The sequence below is a fragment of the Danio rerio genome, chromosome 4, assembly GCF_049306965.1.
Source record: "Danio rerio strain Tuebingen ecotype United States chromosome 4, GRCz12tu, whole genome shotgun sequence".
In the NCBI taxonomy this organism is placed as follows: Eukaryota; Metazoa; Chordata; class Actinopteri; order Cypriniformes; family Danionidae; genus Danio; species Danio rerio.
Genome location: NC_133179.1, coordinates 47,097,085 through 47,117,601, shown reverse-complemented (window position 1 = coordinate 47,117,601; position 20,517 = coordinate 47,097,085). Strand labels below are relative to the sequence as shown.

Genomic DNA, 20,517 nt, shown 5'->3' with positions numbered 1-20,517 from the left:
AACTGCCCTCTCCTTCCCTAAACCATATAAATCAGAAATGGGAAGACGAACTGGGACTAGAAATATCAGATACAGCCTGGCAATATGCCATAGAACTGGTACACTCATCTTCTGTATGTGACTCAGATTCATCTTGTCCCAGATGTGGTTTGGAACGAGCAGATCAGTCATATGTTCTGGGGATGCCCTAAATTACATAGATTTTGGGCCAATATTTTTAGACAATTTTCATCTAAATGTAATAAAGATATGGATCCTAATCATTTGACCTCAAATTTTGGTACAGTGACAGAAGAAATGTACCTGTCAGCTAATCACATAGAAATCATGTGAAATGTGAATTAAATTTAATTACAAAACTAACCCTAACGAGCAAACGAGTGAAAACGAGCAGTGAAAAATCGCACGTCTCCCTCCCGGTCCTCAAATAAGTTGCACACCTTTCTCACCCCCGGATCCCTTCTCGCTCTTCAGACACGTCACACACTGTCTGCATTAGTTTCAAAAACAGATTTCTTAACGATTTAAAACGGCACCTTTGGATATCTTTTTTGCTGAAGATACTGTTGTCCTGAAAAACTTAAAACAAAATCTTAAAAAAAAAACTTACATATACCAAAGGAATGGTACAGCAGAACATTTTGGCAGTTTTAAAAAATCAACTTTTTTCTAACCGCAGTATACCTTGTAAACTGTTGTCGTCACATGCCTAAGCAGCAGAACACTGTTTTTAGGATCTAAAAATTATTATTATTTTTTTTAAGTCTCAAGCAAAAAGGATTTGAATGTCGCCGCCTGCTGGTACATGAAGAATATGGTCAATACTGAAGAACTTTACACTCAGATGTTTGCATTTCATTAGCATGCTGTAATCCATTACTAAAGCAGAAAAAGTCATTTTTAGACTAGTTTGTTGGTCAGCTGTAGTCAGTGCAATGCTAAGCGTTATTGTTTCACTATAATTTGTTCATTTTGTTTCACGTCGTCCCACAGCAACATCATATAGTTAAGAATACTGTACAATGTTTTAGAACAATTTATTATTTTAGTGTCAATTTCATTCATCAAGCTTAAAATTGGGGGCATCCATGTTTTTTGACATACTTTAAACAAGAGTTTCTGCAGGTTTCACCAAGTTAAATTTAAGAATTTTAAAGATTTTTTAAGACCATTATGACTGAAATTTTAGACTCATAAAGGGCTAAAGGCTAAGGAATTTTTCAAATGGCTAAGATGAAAATATTTTATTTTGCCCGATGAAAAAATATCATAATTTAATTATACAATAATATATTATATTTTAGATATTTTTTAGCAAAAGATTTAAAATTCTGTGTAGCAACAAGTAAGCTTTACTTGTATCCATACACTTTTTTTCCCAAGTAAACTTTCTTTAAAATTAATAAATAAATAAATGAACAAATGCTTTAAACGTTTTAAAACCTATAATAAACAAAATATATGCACAACAATCTGTCTAGGTCGATGTCCTCAGCAGTAATGGAGCACGTTTAAACAAATGTTATTGTAAGTAAATATTTAAACCATTATGATAAATAGAGTTAAAAAGACCTTTTTGAATGAAAAGTTTTATTGAGATGGGTTGTTGGTGATTGTAGATTGAAAATTTTGATTTTGGAATTTAAGGCACCGCAGAAACCCTGTTTAAAAGCAATAGCCCCGGTAATTAGCTATTATAATAATGATGTAATTCTAACTCAGATACTATCTGTGAGAACTAGTAACAACTACTAGAAACAAGTTTAAACCCATAAAGAAGTTGATGAAAAAATTGTGATCAACGTGACATATGCAAATGAAAAGTAAAAGTCAACACTATCACCGTAATAGCAGATATCTTCTATGAGAATACTGTAGGTCAAATATCGTCAGCTCATTTGAACTTTAATTTATTGTTTTTGTTTATTGTATATAGCGCCAGTGCTCGTGACGCTTTACCAACAGCAGGAGAACAAGAAAAACAATAACCTTAAAAAGGTAGAGAAAATGGGAGACTAATAATACATTAAAAGAATGACAAAAGACACGAGAGCAAGTGACAAAAGAAACTCATTCCTGTCTTTCAATGAGTGCTTTTGTGCGTTTAGGAGAAATAGGCAGCACACTCAGGGCTGCAAGATGGATTTAATTTAGTAGCCTATTCTTAATATTAAAATATATCAGTATTAAAACCAACCTGTTTGTTCCTGCAGATCTTCCTGTTTGACTGTGAATGTCTCTTCAATCTTCACTCTCTTCTTTAATAAACGCCATCTTTATAACAGTGTGGAGATCAGTCGCTTCAGCAGGAGTTTTTCTCTGTGTTTGGACACTTTATCCTGTTAAAAATGAACAAAACAATAAAAATGTCCTGTTTAAAATGAACAAAACAATGAACAGAAACAAAATAATTTCTCTTCAACACTTGCTTCAATGGTTTCTTTATTTGAGAGTAATTAACAAAAAGAAATCAGGTGAAACATTTAATTTAAACACTTATTATACACTTTTCTGTTGTTTTATTCAAACAACAGCCTTCAGTTACTGAGAATAAAATAGTACTAAGGTACTAAAATACTAAAATAGTTGTATAAATGGTTAAAATAATATTTCCAACAGCAGGAACATAATATAGCATCGTATAAAAAACTTAAAACTTTAGAACTTTAACTTTAAATCAGTTTATATCTGTAAACGTTTTAAAACAAACCTTTCTCCAGTTGAATCACAGCGACGAAGCGGCGCTGCCTGATGACGTCACGCGCCACGGCAAAATAAAAGTCTTTTTTGTTTAACTTTTTTGCCACTATCTGTTGCAGTCATGACTTATTGATACATTTCTCCCATGGTTTTCACTTTACTCTTTGTCTGCTCTCTCTCTCTCACAAACCTTAAATCTAAACATTTTCTTAACTTTTTTTAATCCACTTTATAATGACTTGTATGTCTACAACAAACTACTTTCCTATTAATATCTGAGTCCAAATCTCATCCTCATAATTATGACCTCTTCTATTTCTACAACTTCATAGGCCTATATAGGGTTTCTTTTTTCACATGAATTGTTGTCTCTTATTATCTGTGTTCCACGTTTCCTGCCATTCTTTAGCAATATCTGTAGTAATATTTAATTTACCTTTACTTACATAAGCATTAAAGGGGTAGTTCACATAAAAATTACAATTCTGTCATTTACTCATCCTCTACTAGTTTCAAAACTGTTTCTGCTGAATGCAAATAAAGAGAATATAGGGGCAAAAAACAGCCACTGTATGGTTCAACAGTTCCTATGGACTTGGGGGAAACCAGAGCACCTGGAGGAAACTCATGTGAACATGGGGAGAACACACAAACAAAAATGTCAGCTGACCCAGCAGAGGCTCAAACCAACGACCTTCTTACTGTGAGGCGATCAGTGCTACCTACTGCACCACTGTGATGCCTCACATGTATAATTATTTAAGGTATTAAACTGGTATTGGATAAGAACTTCGCTTACAAATAGTTGTTATTTTTAAAATGTGTGAAAAAGCACCATTCAGATGTAGCGACTGTATTGATCTGGGCAATCAAGCATGTATTGTTATAGACTCTATGCTTATTTGTCTTAAGAGATGTTAGGCAGGTCCTGTTCATGTAATATGTTCATGTAATAGTCTATCAAGTTGGTATTGGCATGAACAGCTATACCTGTCAACGGGTTTCTTATACGTTAAACGGTCCTATTCAGTTAATGATCAGGCAGCTATTAATAAAGATGACCGCACACAATGATGATCCATTTATTTAAATGAATATGTGACGCAGATATTTAAAATTCATTGTTGCAAACAAGTTACAGGAGTAAGTGCAGTTGTTGTTGTATGTGATGTTAACCACTGTAATTACACCATAGTGAAACAGAAGTCTGAGAAATGCTGTAGTTGGTGTAGGTAGAGCAGGTTAATCACGTTAAAAGTTATGCATTGTGTAGATATGAAAGTTAACTCTTGTCGTTGAATTATTCTGTATAAACTGCCAATACAATAAATTTACTAGTGATGTAATTATTTTCTAATTATAAATATTTAGATGCATCACAGTATGTGATCGCTTTACTGTGTTAAAAGGAAAAGGTTTTGTCAGAGTATCTTATATATGCTTCTGTGAATGTCTATGCATATTTGTGTGCACAAACACAAGTAATAAATAGAGAGAAAAACATCTTTAATACATACCAGGAGAATAAGAGGATTTCGGGAAAGCTGAGCTGCTTACACATGTTCTGTTCAACTAAAAAACAAAGGAAAGAAAACAAAATTGGCACAGAAACAAGTTACATTTTGATAGTAACAATTTATAAACATAAAGTGTTTACAGTCTTCCAGAAGCCAGTCATGAGCTGCATGTGCTTTAAGATAAATAAAGGACTCTAAACTCACATAAAGAACAAGTTCAGTAATAAATAAATGACTAAAACTCTGCTAATAGTTAGCTCATGTCAATATATTGACTGAACTTAACACAAATAAAACCTCAATGTGAAGTTTATAAATTGTTCCTTTCAACGAATGATAATATATCACAGTATTACAGTATACATCTTCTATAACTATTATATAAGTGAATGTAGTTGTGTGTATTGAGACATCGGTATGGATTGAGTTTTCAATGCTCATTTGCATCTTTACACAAAGACTTCAGCCAAGCAACTCTGAGAAACTTCTACAAAAACAACACACAACTCTTGCATTACCTTTTAACCAGGCTTGGGAAAAAATTAATTGAAATGTGTTACATATCATAAGTGTATCAACAGTAACTACAAAATGCAGCAACCAAAATAAAAAAAAAAGCTTTCATCAATAGTACTATAAAACAATAGCAGCTAAACAAATGAAGATGGCTAAAGTCAACTTATTTTCCCAATACATCATTATTTCTCTGTAAAACTGGTTTGTAAAGCTGCTGAACTTCCCATCCCCCACTGTATGTGTCTTGAGTCTTCACTGCTCCCCACTGCTCATTTGCATCTTTATACCAGCTTTAATGGGGGCCAATTGAGTCTTATCCAATCACATTCCAGATCCAGTATCTCAGCAGGGTTGCATCTATATATTCTGGGTTCCTAAAAGAATCTTCATTGGCTTATTTTGCTATAAGAAAACAACTTTGGAGGACAAACTACGATTGTAGATTCCTACATTGGGATTATTACTAACAACAACATACAAAGAAAAACCCACTGATGCCTTTTCTCATCCCACTTCTTCATTGAAGACTGAAAAGGTAAGTTGCACATTCTGAATTTACACTCAAATAATATCTAAATGCTCACTTATAAATTGTAAAATCTAAACAACGTTGCACTGTTCAACGTTGTATTAAGTTCTTCAGTTATTTTAAAAAGCTTCTTTACAACTGTTTAGTTTTTTTGTTTGTTTATTTAGTTATAAAAAAGTTTCAACCTATTACATATATAGGTTGGAACCTGGCAGGCAATTTTGTAGAATTTGATGTTTCCCCATTCAAACATACAAAGAGGTGGTAACATCAGTGAATGCAAGTAAATGGGTTAAAGCTATGGATGAAGAAATGCAATCGTTTAAAAGAAAATGCAACCTCCTATCAACCTACCTGAAGGCAAAGATCTAGTAGGGGTAAATGGGTTTATTCAATGAACATAAATGATGGTCTTACAAGTACAAAACAGAAAGCAGATAAAGTGTAAAGTGGAAAACGAGGGAGAAATGTATCAATAAGTCATGATAAAGAATAAATGGGGGAAAAAAAGACTTTTATTGTGGCATGGTAATGTGATGTCATAAGGCTGCGCCGCTCCCACACTGTGATTCAACTGGAGAAAGGTTTGTTTTTAAAGCTTTTACACAGATGTAAACCGACTGATTAAAATTTCAGGTTGTTCGTTTAATGCTAAATGTACCTGCTGTTGACAATATTATTTTACCCGTTTATACAAAGAAGTATTATTTTACTCACAGTAAGGTCTATTGTTTGAATAAGATAGGATAAACTTTATTTGTTCCCAAGAGTAAATTCTTGTCTTGTGCAAATAAGTTCTACAGCGTTGCTGTAAGCAGACAATAAAATAAATAAAACAAAGAAAATAATTAACAACATTTGTTAAAGTTTGAATAAAGCAACAGTAAAGTGTGTAATAAGTGTTTTAATGAAGGTTTAATTCATTAAACGGCATAATGTCATTCTATTCGAAGTATACATCACTATATATAAGAAATGGAGTACTAGTGTTAATCTGCTCATTTGTGTCTATTGTTTCTTGCTCAGACTTACCTGATTTCTGTTTGTTAATGACTGTCATATAAGGAAACTGTTGAAGCAAGTGTTGAAGAGAAGTTATTTTGTTTCTGTTCATTGTTTTATTTTTTTTTAAACAGGACATTTTTTTATTGTGTTGTTCATTTTAAACAGGATAAAGTGTCTAAACACAGAAAAACTGCTGCTGAAGCGACTGATCTCCACACGGTTATAAAGATGGCGTTTATTAAAGAGGAGAGTGAAGATGTGAAGATTGAAGAAACATTCACAGTCAAACAGGAAGATCTGCAGGAACAAACAGGTTGGTTTTTATTCTCAAACACCAACTCAGTCATTTGATCCTCATTCAGATATATTTTAATAATAATACTAAATTAAATCCATCTTGCAGTCCTGAGTGTGCTGCCTAGTTCTCCTAAATTTACATAAGCACTCATTGAAAAAAAGGAATGAGTTTCATTTGTTACTTGTTCTCGTGTCTTTTGTCATTATTTTATGTATTATTAGTCTCCCATTTTCTCAACCTTCTTAAGGTTATTGCTTTTCTTGTTCTCCTACTGTTTGTAAAGCGTCCTTGAGCACTGGCACTATATAAAACAAATAAAAACAATAAATTTAAAAAGTTTAACTGAGCTGACAATATTTGACCTACAGTATTCCCATAGAAGAGATCATCTGCTTTTACAGTGATGGTGTTGGCTTAGTACTTTCCATTTGCATATGTCACGTTGATCACAATTCCCTTTTTTCATCAACTTCTTTATGGGTTTAAACTTGTTTGTAGTAGTTGTTACTAGTTCTCACAGACAGTATCTACAATTACATCATCATTATTATAATAACTAATTATCAGGGCTATTCCCTATTTAATAGCCGCAGGGTCTTAAAATGTCTTAAATTCAAAAACCTAAAGGTTTCGGCCTTAAAAAGTCTTAAATTTACTGAAAGATTGTGTTGTAGGTCTTAAATCTTTTTAAAACAAGTCTTCATTTTCCTTTTTTCATGTTTTGCTACCTAATCTGGCCGAAACCCATACAATCACCAACAATCCATCTCAATAAAACCTTTAACCTTTCATTCAAAAAGGTCATTTTAACTCTATTTATCATAATGCTTTAATTATTTTCGTGCTTCATTTGTTTAAACGTGCTCTAGGTTTTTTCTGCTGAGGACATCGACCTGGACAGATTGTCGTGCATAGATTTAGTTTATTATGAGAATGGCTTGTCCTTCTTTAATGAATAAATAGTTTAAATTCACAGATCTTCAACAGGAACATGTACTATAACTAGATTAATGGGATTATTACTTGTTCAAAAAACTATTTAGTACTGCTTACATTCTTATTAATTTTAAATTTTTTTTATTGATTTTTCAAAAGTCTTTGATTTTTCCACAACAAATTAAAGAACAAATTAACATGGTACATACCTACAGACATACTCATACCCCATAAAGAAAAAGGGAAAAAGAGAAAAATAAAAATAGGTAAAAACAAATCAGGAAATTAGGGATAAACTCTCACTTAGGATATAATAACCCCTGAGCGTTCAGTGTAGGATAAGAAAGGCTGCCAAACCTCATAAAACTTTTTTTTGTAGAGCCTCGGATGGTGTACTTAAGGTGCTCGAGTTAAAGATGTGATAACACTTCTAATATCCAATGATTGTGGGATGGCAGGTTCGTCTTTTTCCACCTGAGAAGAATCAGGTGTCTGGTCAGTAAAGAAGAAAAGGCAATGATTTCGACGTGATTAGCTGACAGGTACATTTCTTCTGCCACTGTATCAAAAATTGAGATCAAAGGATTAGGATCCATATCTTTATTACATTTAGATGAAAATTATCTAAAAATATTGGTCAAAAATGATGTAATCTAGGGCATCCCCAGAACATATGACTTTAAACTACTGGCTCCAAACCACATCTGGGACAAGATGAATCTGACCCTGAATACATTTTTGCCAGCTTGCTCCTAGATAGGTGAAGCCTATGAAGCACCTTAAACTGAAGAAGACCATGTCTAATACATACAGAAGATGAGTGTACCAGTTCTATGGCATATTGCCAGGCTGTATCTGATATTTCTAGTCCCAGTTGGTCTTCCCAGTTTTGCTTTATACGATTTAGGGAAGTAGAGGCAGTTCTTTGGATCACTTCATATAACATGGACATTACACCTTTTTGATATGGGTTCATGTTTACCAATTCATCTATACAGCATGCTTTTGGTTGGTTCAGTGAAGGAGAGAAGTTTTTTTAACGAAACCAAAGACCTGAAGGTACCTAAAAAATTAGAGTGTGGAATCTCAATGTCTGTTCTTAACTGTTGAAATGAGAAAAATATGGCATCTTTTAACAGGTTCTTATCACAGTTAACTCCCTTCCTAGACCATCATTGGAACGCTGAATCTATAAGAGAGGGGGGGAACAATGGATTTAACAAAATTGGAGCAGAAATTTGGCATTGGCAATCCACTCTCTTCCTTCTTTTTTCCAAGAGTTCCTTTCTTATGCAAGGAATTTTCTTATCCTAGAGAAATGTAAAAATACAATTACCATATTTTCTGGACTATAGAGCGCACCTGTATATAAGCCACATGCGCGCTATTTAAAAAAAAAAGAAAAAAGTTATACAAACCGCACCGGGCTATAAGCCGCAGATATCTATGTTGAAAATTTTGAAATTTACTGCATGTACAGAACGATTTTGTACTGAAACTGTACATGTATGTATGTACCTGAACAGATTCTTTCTGAACATTGCCTTTTAACACGGCAGCAACTTTGCTGATAAAATCAGAACATAAAAAAACGGTATTTATTCACCTTTATTTCTCTTGTGTTTGAAACCACAAGTCACTTTAATCATCTTTGCTGAAACCCATGAATTCATCTTCTTCAGTGTCGGAGTTGAACAGCCTCAGAAGCGCTTCGTCACATTTGTCTCCATCAGTCTCGATCTCTGTGTTGCTTTCATCCTCTAGTAAATTTAGCTCTGAAAGTGCACCGCTCTCTTCGCGTAGCAGTCCAGCCTTTCGGATCCCAATGGTAATGGTGGATTCTTTGACAGCACTCCACGCTGTTTGGATCCACTGACAGACATCAGAAAAGGATGCTTTTTGCATGCGGCCAGTTTTTGTGAAAGACTTTTTACCACTTGTCATCCAAGTCTTCCATTCAACCCGGAGTGCACCTTTTAAATGCCCAATTCACACTGATGTCAAGTGGCTGTAAATACGTTGTTGTACCTCCAGGAATCACAGCTGTAATGGAGTTTGTTTTCTTGATTGCTGCTTTCACAGAATCTGTGATGTGGGCCCTCATGCTATCCAAAACAAGCAGCGTTTTTTTCTGGTGAAAAAATCGGCTTACCGTAGCACTTCGTTAACCATTGCTTCATTAGGCCTTCCACCATCCAACCTTTGGTATTAACTTTGACCACTATACCTTTCGGGAGTTATTCTTTGGGCGTAGTTATGTGCTTAAAAATCACCATTGGTGGAATTTTTTGTCCGGATGCCGTGCATGTCAGAACGCAGGTAAAGTGCGTTCTCCTATGGCCAGTTGTTTTCAACAACACGGATGATGCACCTGTCTTGGTAACAGTCCTGGTCAGAGGCAGATCAAACGTCAAAGGTACTTCATCCATATTATTGATGTTGTCTGGTCCAATGGAGTTCTCTTTTATCTTTGTTTCAACGAATTTGTGGAAGGTTTCAACTTTTTCCTGATAGTCAGGAGGGAGTTACTGACAGAGAGGGGTCCGTGCTCTATTGGAAAGGTTTCATAAATCTGAAACACCATGACGGCCCAGCTTTGAAACCTTCAATGTTCATTTTGAGGCAGACTGTTTTGGCTTTCAGTCTGATCTTTACAATGCATAAACCTCGGCCATATGCTCTATGTGTGTTCACCAAGTCTTCCAGGACATTTTCAAGTTCAGGCCAACTGCTTTTATGTCCTCTTAAAGCTTTTCTCGACTTTTGGCATTGCATGAGCTCTTCTCGCTGCCGCCTCCAACGCCTCACCATAGATTCGTTGACGCTAAGCTTGCGTGCAGCAGCGCAGTTTCCTTCCTGGGTAGCAAGCCCGATTGCCTTTAACTTAACTTGAATCATATGAACTTCTTTGTGTGGTTTCCATGATGAAGGGGCAAGGATTTGAATATAATTTCCAGTTAGTAATTTGTCATGAGTGTTCTATCTGCTAAAGAAAAAGTAGCGCAGTCTATTTTTCTTTGCATAGATTTTTCGTCTCTTATTTTTTATTCTACCGGTAATTCCGATCAGAGCGTCCCTAGCGGTGGAAGAAAAATCCACAGAATAGCTGCTTCTTTGTATAAGCCGCATGGTCAAAACCTAGGGAAAAAGTAGAATCTTATAGTCCGGAAAATATGGTAATCAACTTCTTGAAAAATGAATTGACAAAAAAAAAAAAACAGGCACAGTCTGAAATAGAAACAGAAATCTTGGTAGTATTGTCACTTTAATGGAATTCATCTTCCCATCCAAAGATAAAGGAAGGATTTACCACCATGCCATGTCTCGTTTGGCTTTGTCTAATGTTGTTTTAAAATTATTATTGAACAAATCCTTATATTTGCGTGTCACACTCACACCCAGATATACAAATTTATCAGGACTTCCTGAAAATGGAAAGGATTGGAAGGACATTTGCTGTGCTCTATCATTGATAGGGAAAAGGAGACACTTTGCTAGATTGACTATGTATCCAGAAACATTTCCCAGTTCTTAAATTATTGTAAGAGCTTTTGGAATACATGTATCTGGAATTGACAGAAAAAAAAGATCATCCGCATATAGCAGGAACTTATGTTCTTGTCCCTCTCTGAAAACTCCTTGCAAGCCATCTGAGTTCTTTACGATTGCAAGAGGTTCAATGACAATGTCAAAGAGCAGAGGGGACAGAGGGTAGCCCTGTCTCATTCCCCTAAAGCAGGCATGTCCAAACTCAGTCATGGAGGTCCGGTGTCCTGGAAAGTTTAGTTCCAATGCCAATCAGACACACCTTGGCTTCCTAAACAAGCTCTCACTAGGTTTTCTAGAAACACCCCAGGATCTTATAATCACAGCAGAGTAAGCTGATCGGACAATAAGATTAACATTTAAGTGGATCTTTTTCCCTTTTAAGAAGTACTGTTATAGCAGCCGATGTCATAAAGAGGGGGAGTGATTCCGAGACAAGAGCTTCAGCAAATACCCTGCACAACAGGGGTGTAAGTTTGACAGTAAACTTCTTATAAAACTCAGCTGGGAAGCCACCAGGGCCAGATCGACTTTTCAATTTTCCGGTTTTCACTTTTTTGATTGCATTTTCAATTTCAGAAGGTGTTATTTTCCTTCTGATGCCAACTGATCTGAATCACTGATGGTAATTCCAAATAATAATAAAAAAACCTCATTACTTTTAATTTTGTTTACCTCGGAGCTGCAACTATAAAACCAACTGCTGAGGATCATTTCAGTTGGTAACACAATAACCTGCCAGCTCATTCATAACGCCTTTTCACTTGTCAAGGAGTCATATTCCACTTGCAGAAGAAGTCTTTTTTTATGGAGCTATTCAGAAGGTGATGTTGAGCGTAGCTGATCCATTGTATTTTATTCATAATCTCTGTAAGCCGTTTTGGCATACTTTTATTTGCACTACGTTGACCTGAAATAATCTGTCCTCTTATATGCTTTCAGAGTATCCCATAGGATGCTTTAACTTATCTCTGGGGATTTGTTTGTCTCAAAGTAGAAATCTATTTGAGCATCAATAAATTTTACAAAATCGTCATCTGCCAATAGTCTTGAGTTAAACCGTCATGTACATTGGGGGATTACATTGCCTGGAAAATATAGTTTTAGTGAGACTGGACAATGGTCCAAAATAACAATACCACCATACTCTACTTCTGACATTAAAGGGTCACAAAACAACAAAACACATTTTTTGAGTTGTTGACAGTCGTATATGTGTCCCACACTGCTAAAAACACTATTAGGACACACATATTTCACCAAAAAGTGAAAATTGGTTGTTTTTGCGTTATTTTGAGCAAATTCGTACTTCCGGTTTAAAATGAATTTTTGAAGCTGCCTCACGGCCATGAGATCTTGGCGTGTATTCCAGCATGTAGACTGAACATCTACCTGGGAGTACCTTATGACGTCTCTGAGTGTGCTGCATTCATTCATGAGTAAGACTTGGTTGAAACCAATCAACGCGCTCTATTGTGTATGCGGTGCAACCTCATTAATGTGCATTATATCTTTGAAGACTGTTTGTACCTGTACAGTGTTCAGACGGCAGAGAGACGCCACGTTGTGTTGCCAAGTGGGAGAACAAGAAATATTTGGTCGTCAGTGTTGCGTTTTATAATTTGCTGCAGTGAAGGTTTTGTTTTTATTTTCCCTCTATGATAGCGTAGCTGGACTCACGTGTGGATTATGCTGCACGCGACACGTGACAGAAATGTGTGTCTAAGGAACATTTTTTACCCGAGAGATTTCTCGTCTGAAAATGGTGAAATCCAGATTTGCTGCTCTTCTCCTTTAATAAAAGACAGAGCTCCAGTATGTGTTGATTGTCCTGTCTCTACAGATTTGTTAAGTGAGCGACCAGTGGTTTTTGTTTGTTTATTCAGAGGCAAAGTTAGTTCGTCAGCAGTACTCTTTCAGTGTTTAGAGTCAGACCTTAGTCAAATGGTTTCTAAGTTAATAAAGTTTACAGTACGATAATATATATACAATATTATGGACTGAAAAATCCACTGTAAATGCTGCTCTCCGAGTGTAAACATGTTAGCACCACAATCAAACTTACACCAGCATTTTGTGATAGGAATAACATACACGGCTTTCTGACGCTACCTACCAAGTGCATCTAAGTTACAGAGAAATGTGAAGGATTTTTTTTTTTTTGCAACAAACATTGCATGAAAGATACACGCTTCCAGCAATTCCTCGAATCAAATATCTCGTTTGTCACGGGACACGAATGAAATTCCTGAATGAAAGAGCCAAACTGCAATTAAAATCTACCATTTAATAATTTGGCAAATAATTTGATTACTGATGTCCATGTAAACACAGTCACTGACTTTCTCCTCTGCATCTGTGTGTTTGTTTTGCCTCTGTGAAAATCAGCACGTGCCCAAAACTGACACTCCCTTTTTTATGCTAATTTTTACTGACCTTACCCTCCTCTGACTCTCCCCCTACACGCACAGGCTATCCTGATTAGCTATGAGTTTTGATTGATTTATTTAGGTGTATTTATGTGAGAGTGAAGTCTGACAACAATAAATATTCTCATCAGGAATAAAACCACCTGTTTTTATACCTGTGCTGACTCTGCCGAGCTGTAGCTATAAAGTTAGGTCTGCTACTGTTATTTTATACTGGGAAGGCTACATCATTTATTTTATTATAACAATAATTTGCTAATAGTTCCTATGCAATGTTTTATAGGTTGCTGAGAATACATTTCAGGTGTTCAATACATTGCATGTCAGTTTCGAAAATAAAAGTAGATGTTGGAAAAAGTGCCTAAAAGTCTTTGATTTTCATTAGGCTGTGTCTGTATGAACCCTGTATGAAATCAGTGTAAAATTTTCAATCTTGAGGTGATGGTAAATTTAGTGATGTTCAATTGTCAGCTCCCTTTGTCGTCAGGTTGTGTGATGTATGTTGCTGAACTGTATTCAAATGTTATAAATAAAAAAAAAAAACACATTTCAAAATTTAACTGCAGTATGTCAATTTAGTTTATTTGTGTGTGCTGTGCTCATAGACTTTAGAAAGCGCTCATTTGTTTGATTTCTCTTCGAGAAGCTAAGCAAGCCTCAAAAATGTAAGGTCCTTGTACCCTCTCTGAGTCACTGGGGCCCTAGCTGCAATAAACCGGCTTTGGGGGGGCCCAGCTTGCAAAAGGTTGAGTACCCCTGCTTTATGCAGATGCTGACAGGCATGTCTCATGTCTGCAAGGCAAAAATTCAGCTGTTACCCAATAACCTTTTTTTCTGGTGTGTTTACCAGTCAGGCACAGAATATACAAGTATTCCCTGTCTGCTTTACACATTTTAGAAAAACATTTTGATGTAATTGTGAATATATAGGAATAAAAATAGGCCATTTACAGCTTTCAAATCTGTGTCTGATCAATATGACCAAAATAAATTTTATGATCAATTATGTTAGAAACTCTGAAAACTGGACTGACAGTTTAAATTTACTTTAACTTCTATGTTAAGTGGCTTTGACACAATTTACATTGTAAAAGCACTAGATAAATAAGGATGACTTAAAGGGCACCTATGGTAAAAAATCTACTTTTCAAGCTGTTTGGACAGATCTGTGTGTTGTTATAGTGTATAGACCGTCATACTGGGGTGATATGAACACACCCAGTCCTTTTTATCAATTTAACTACAAAAAAATGGTCTGCCAATTGGAGCTGTTTTCAAATCGATCGCACCATTACGTAGGTGTGCGATCCCCCCGCCCACCGAATTGATTGACAGCTGCGCGCATTAACATGTTCCGGTAGTCACGTGTATGTGTCAACAAGACCAGGCAGACATACGCAAAGCAACCGGGAGTAAAAGGTCTGTTCTGTTCGCTAGGATCAGCAATCATCATCAAATGTGATTAAGAGTAAGTTTCACATGTTTAAAGTGTTTTAAAACTGAGTATGTGTGTAATTAATTACAGCGTTTTACTTCAGCTTTACTTCATCAACACAGCCGCGTGTCAGAACAATTATAAAAGAAGACGCTTCAATCCCGGTTTGTGGAAGTTAAATCAGGTTTATTTTGTACATTAGCATAACAGATATCCACACAGTACTTGAGGTTAGCCTTAACTAAGCTAAGCGCGCTCTGTGTGTCTGCCTGCCTGCCTGCGTGTGTATCTGTGTGTGTGTGTGTGCGTGCGTGCGTGCGTGCGTGCGTGTGTGTGCGCGCGCGTAAACTTTGTAACGATATTGTGTGTGTGACTCATCAATGCAACTTCACAATACTGATTAGTAAAGGTTAGTTCTTACTGTAGTATCTCACAAACGCTACGTGAGACCTTCTTCCTTTAAGTCTGTCTGTTGTCTGACGCAGCTGAGGGAGGAGGCATGTAGAAACAGTGGGCGGGTAGAACTCGGCTTAAAGGCGCAGTCCAACAAAACCACCCCCTGCTGGAAATCAGTATAAAAGAGCATCTTGTAAAAGGTATAATGAAAAATCTGATGGGTATTTTGATCTGAAACTTTATATACACATTCTAGAGACGCAAAAGACTTATATTAAATCCGAAAAAAGGGGTAACCTAGGTGCCCTTTAAGACTTAATGAAAAGACTTAATGAAAACTAATGTTTTATTTTTTTTTTATTTCAGACCTAACTGAAGAAAACGAGGGGAGTAAACAGGAGAAACATCATGTCAAAATTGAGGAAAAAACTTTTTTACAGACTGATGGTATTTTAAAAAGGAGAGACAAGAATCGTTTCACCTGCACTCAGTGTGGAAAGAGTTTTGGAAGAAAATACATTCTTAAGATTCACATGAGGATCCACACTGGAGAGAAACCATTCACATGCACCCAGTGTGGGAAGAGTTTCAGCTTATCGTGGTCCCGTAATCTACACATGAGGATCCACACTGGAGAGAAACTATTCACATGCACTCAGTGTGGGAAGAGTTTCATCCACTCATCATCCCTTAATCAACACATGAGGATCCACACTGGAGAGAAACCATTCACATGCACCCACTGTGGGAAGAGTTTCAGCTTATCGTGGTCCCGTAATCTACACATGAGGATCCACACTGGAGAGAAACCATTCACATGCACTCAGTGTGGGAAGAGTTTCAGCAGCTCATCACACTTTAATTACCACATGAGGGTCCACACTGGAGAGAAACTATTCACATGCACTCAGTGTGGGAAGAGTTTGAGCTGCTCATCATCCCTTAATCAACACATAAGGATCCACACTGGAGAGAAACCATTCACATGCCTTCAGTGTGGGAAGAGTTTCAGCAAATCATCAAACTTTATTCTACACATGATGATCCACACTGGAGAGAAACCATTCAAATGCACTCAGTGTGGAAAGAGTTTCAGCCAATCATCACACCTTAAACACCACACGAGAATCCACTCTGGAGAGAAACCATTCACATGCACTCAGTGTTGGAAGAGTTTCAGCCGCTCATCATACCTTAATCAACACATGAGGATCCACACTGGAGAGAAACCATTCACATGCACTCAGTGTGGGAAGAGTTTCAGCCGCTCATCATACCTTAATCAACACATGAGGATCCACACTGGAAAGAAACCATTCACATGCACTTAAGCCGTGGTCACACTGGACTTTTCTACCCATACACTTCCTTGCGTGTATTCCAGCATGTAGACTGTCTGTCTGTACCTGGGAGTATTTCATGACGTCTCTGAGTGTACTGCATTCATTCATGAGAAAGACTTTGTTCAAACCAATCAGTGCGCTCTATTGTGTATTCGGGGCAACTTCATTAATATGTATGATAGCTTTAAAGACTGTTTTACCTCAAACAGTGTTCAGACGGCAGAGAGACGACTAGTTGGGTTGCCAAAACAAGTGGGAGAAGAGGAATTGTTTAAAGTCAGTACGTTAAAATCACTACAATATTATGGACTGAAGGATCTGCTGTAAATGCTGCTCTCTGAGTGTAAACATGTAAACGCGTTTTTTGACAGGATAGTCTACACACGCACATGGCTTTCTGACTTACTGAGTGCATCTCAGTTACCGAGAAATGCAGTTTTTTTTCTCTTATACAATGTGCGGTATCAAACATTCCACTGTCATTAAACAGTCAGTTACTGATGTCCATGTAAACCAGGGGTCTCAAACTCAATTTACCTGGGGGCCGCAGGAGGCAAAGTTTGGGTGAGGCTGGGCCGCATAAGGGATTTCACAAAAAAAGTCCTCAAATGTCATTATTAACAGTTTTAATTATTTCTTCTGAACATGAAGTGTCCTGAACATTAATAGAACATTGAGTGAAGATTATGAACAGTTCTTCTGAACATGGCATTTAAAAACACCCCCACCCCACTCCAGTCACATCAGTCTGTACCAGTCTGTATCTACCTATAATACATATGCAGGCTGTAGCTAGGTAGCTAAGTGGCAGGCAGGGGCGGGAACAGCTTACCTTGGTTCTGGCCGGCGCGAGTTCCCTCCTAAACACTTCCCGCCCGTCACAGCGTCTAACAAAGGGGCGGGGGGCGTGGTGACGTCACCGGCATCCCTGCCCCTTTGTTTACACGGCGGGCGGGGAATGCCAGTGACCGCTGTGTACGGATAGAATTAGCGGAGCGGAGAGCTCTCCCCGCTCCGTTGATTCTGTCAGTGTACAGCGGTCAGCGCGGGCCACAAAATATTGCACTGAGGGCCGCAAATGGCCCGCGGGCCGCGAGTTTGAGACCCCTGATGTAAACAGTCACTGTCTTTCTTCCCTGCGTCTGTGTGTTTGTTGTGCCTCTGTGAAAATTTTGTAGAAATGTGTTGCGCTCCTTGCGTTTACTGTAAACACAATGATGGCAACTGAGAGAAGAACAGTTTCATAAACATCTGGTAAACAGCATCTCTGCTGCTTAAAATCTTTTTGCAAGTGATTGTACAGGTGCGGATACATCTGTACTCTACTCTTCAGTGTATTCATGTAGCTAGTGTTGTTTTCGATGATGTTCTTTGTCTGACTCCCTGAATGAGAAACAAATCATCTATTTATTAGTAAAGTTTCTTTACTTTTAGATTCAAAATTATTTTCTAGTTTACTACATTTACTGTTTTGAGTAGAATACAAACTTGATGAATATTTGATGATTTTGGCAGAGCGACAAGTATTTAGTTTTACAATATTAATACACTGTGATAATCCCAAGACTCCAGATTGGAATATGTGGTAAATCTTGATTGGATGCCTGCATTACTCATCAATGGGTATATAAAAGTTGTTGTGCTAGCTACCCCTGGACGCTGTGGCTACTCGGGAGTGCTCATGTCAAGACCTGCCATCTCATTGACTCTTTAACTTTATGGTTTTGTTTTGCATTACTTATATTATGTAGTTAAAGTGTTGTTGTGATTATATCCTAAGTTCTTTATCTTCATTATTATGCCTAGACATTTGTTGGTTGCTTTGATTGATTGTTCTGAGTTACATTTTATAATAAATCATTTGCATTCAGGCTATTTTGTTGTCTCATCTCACTTTTATGGTGCAACTCAAACAAGCAGGTCATAACATTTTGCAAAATGTGTCCGGTTGTTACCGAGATCTTGTCCTTTCAGTCATGACCATAGATGTGAGTAGAAACCTAGATTGAGTGGTAAATTTAGAACATTGCCTTTCATCTCAGCTACTTCACCACAACAGACAATCACATCAAATGCATTACTGCTACTGCTGCACTGATCCATCTTTTAATCTCACATTCCATTTTTCATGAAAAAAAAAAAAAAAACGCAGATACTTGTACTCCATTTGGGGTAAAGACTCTCCAAACTGGAGATGGCCACCTTTTTACCAGTCAAGCACCATGGTTTCTGACTCAGAGGTGCTGTTTATTTCCCTGCCATGTCACACTCAGCAGCAAACCGTCCCACTGCATGCTGAAGGTCCATATCCTATGAAGCCAAAAAAACAACGTTATCTGCCAATGGCAGAGACAGTCCTAGCCTGCACCTACAATTCTGGCAGTAAAATTATTATATTTTTTGAGGTCAACCTCAAAAATAACACATTTACTAAACAAAATGAATAAATAGATGGATGGATAGGCAATGTAAGTAAGGGAAGTAGGATGGCTTGTTCAACCATATAAGAAGAAGCACTTTAGCAACGAGACCAGCAGCGTGTAAGTACATTTAGACTTGTTTTCAGTTGTTTGTGTGTAGTGCTAGAAAGATTACTCACTGTTTCCTTGGTTACTGTAAGAGCTTGTGTGTGGATCACGGTTGGTTTTGCACCCCTCGCCTCAGTTTCTGTTGTTTTATTGTGGGAACTCTTGAGGCATGTCAAGCTGAATTCTATCAGCAAGTGCTCATGGGTGTATACAAGCAGCTAGTCTCACTGCGTGTGAAGACCGACGAGTGTAAAGACCATTGACTCTACCTGTGCGACTCCACCGAGCAAAGACACTGACAAAGCACCTGAGTACTTTATTTATTTATTTTACTTAATCTTTGCACTTATTATTGTTTTCATTACACTTTTATTATGTGTTAACTAATTCCTGTTGTTACTAACACTCGCAAAGCACGGGAGGTAAGCTAAAGGCATAACTATCACAACCTTCGTTCAATACATGCATCTGCTATTTCACAACTCTCTCTCCGTGGGCCTCTGAAATTGTCAATCTGCTGTTCACAAGGCAGATTTTATTACCTCCATAGCTACACATTCTGACTATAATCTCATGGCTCTAACTGAGACCTGGTTGATTCCGGAGGACACTGCTACACATGCTACTCTTTCTACTAATTTCTCTTTCTCCCACACTCCTCATCAGACAGGGAGAGGGGGTGGAACTGGACTACTGATTTCCAAAGAATGGAAATTTACTCAGAGATAGTCACTGGCAAAGATCAGCTCCTTTGAATTCCATGCAGCCACCATTATCCACTCCTTCTACATAAATGTGGTTGTCATCTACCGCCCACCAGGTACATTAGGTCACTTCTTAGATGAACTGGATGTTCTTCTCTCATCTTTTTCTGTTTATGACACTCCCTTGTTGGTACTAGGTGACTTCAACATCCACATTGAAAAACCTCAAGCTACTGACTTCCAGACTCTGCTTGCCTCTTTTGACCTCAAAAGAGCACCTACTTCTGCTACTGATCTTATTTACACTCGACATTGCTTCACTGATCAAACACTAGTAACTCCACTACACACATCGGATCACTTCCTTTTGTCTCTCAACATCCACAGGACTCCTGAGCCACCACACACTCCAAAACAAGTTGCCTTTCGCAGAAACCTACGCTCTCTCTCACCCAATAGACTATCCACCATTGTTTCAGACTCTCTTCCTCCATCTTACAAATTCTCTGCACTTGATTTCTGACTATCTGCTGCTTCTGATGCCATGTGAAAACTTCAGATTTTAGTGGCTTGTTTTTCTAGGGGTATGATTCACGCTTTGGGTGCGAGAGGTCATGGGTTCAAAATTATGGCTT

General features: G+C 37.3%; 4 protein-coding genes across 16 annotated transcripts in view; 2 read left to right on the top strand and 2 right to left on the bottom strand.

Annotated features, from left to right (window-relative positions):
* Positions 1-2,750, bottom strand: part of LOC110439424 (uncharacterized) — a 326,082-nt gene extending 323,332 nt beyond the window's left edge. The window contains exon 1 of the mRNA XM_073947576.1: positions 2,711-2,750. The gene's annotated coding sequence lies outside the window, so the exon portion shown is untranslated. The remainder of the gene's footprint in view (positions 1-2,710) is intronic.
* Positions 1-20,517, bottom strand: part of zgc:174653 — a 954,986-nt gene that overhangs the window by 82,214 nt on the left and 852,255 nt on the right. For 2 of the 12 annotated variants that reach the window (XM_073945410.1, XM_073945414.1), the window contains exon 1: positions 2,198-2,341. The exons of the other annotated variants lie outside the window; for them this stretch is intronic. The gene's annotated coding sequence lies outside the window, so the exon portion shown is untranslated. Of the gene's footprint in view, positions 1-2,197; positions 2,342-20,517 lie in introns of those variants that run through there. 12 annotated transcript variants of the gene reach the window in all.
* Positions 1-20,517, top strand: part of LOC108183924 (uncharacterized) — a 667,181-nt gene that overhangs the window by 474,417 nt on the left and 172,247 nt on the right. The gene's annotated exons all lie outside the window — the stretch shown is intronic.
* Positions 5,122-18,523, top strand: LOC137490872 (uncharacterized). Of its 2 annotated transcripts, none has more exons than XM_073947852.1 (3): positions 5,122-5,268; positions 6,433-6,580; positions 15,674-18,523. In XM_073947852.1, exons 2-3 carry the CDS (start codon positions 6,496-6,498, stop codon positions 16,636-16,638), a joined length of 1,050 nt encoding a protein of 349 aa, XP_073803953.1. In that variant the 5' UTR covers positions 5,122-5,268; positions 6,433-6,495; the 3' UTR covers positions 16,639-18,523. The 2 variants fall into 2 exon arrangements, with proteins under 2 accessions (XP_073803953.1, XP_068075960.1); XM_068219859.2 differs by lacking the exon at positions 5,122-5,268 and adding an exon at positions 5,804-5,846.

What these genes read in the sequence shown, in the direction of transcription:
- LOC137490872 (XM_073947852.1), top strand. Translation starts at nt 6,496, where the DNA reads ATGGCGTTTATTAAAGAGGAGAGTGAAGATGTGAAGATTGAAGAAACA. An exon ending in AGATCTGCAGGAACAAACAG is followed by an intron (nt 6,581 to 15,673) that starts GTTGGTTTTTAT and finishes TTTTTATTTCAG; the next exon opens with ACCTAACTGAAGAAAACGAG.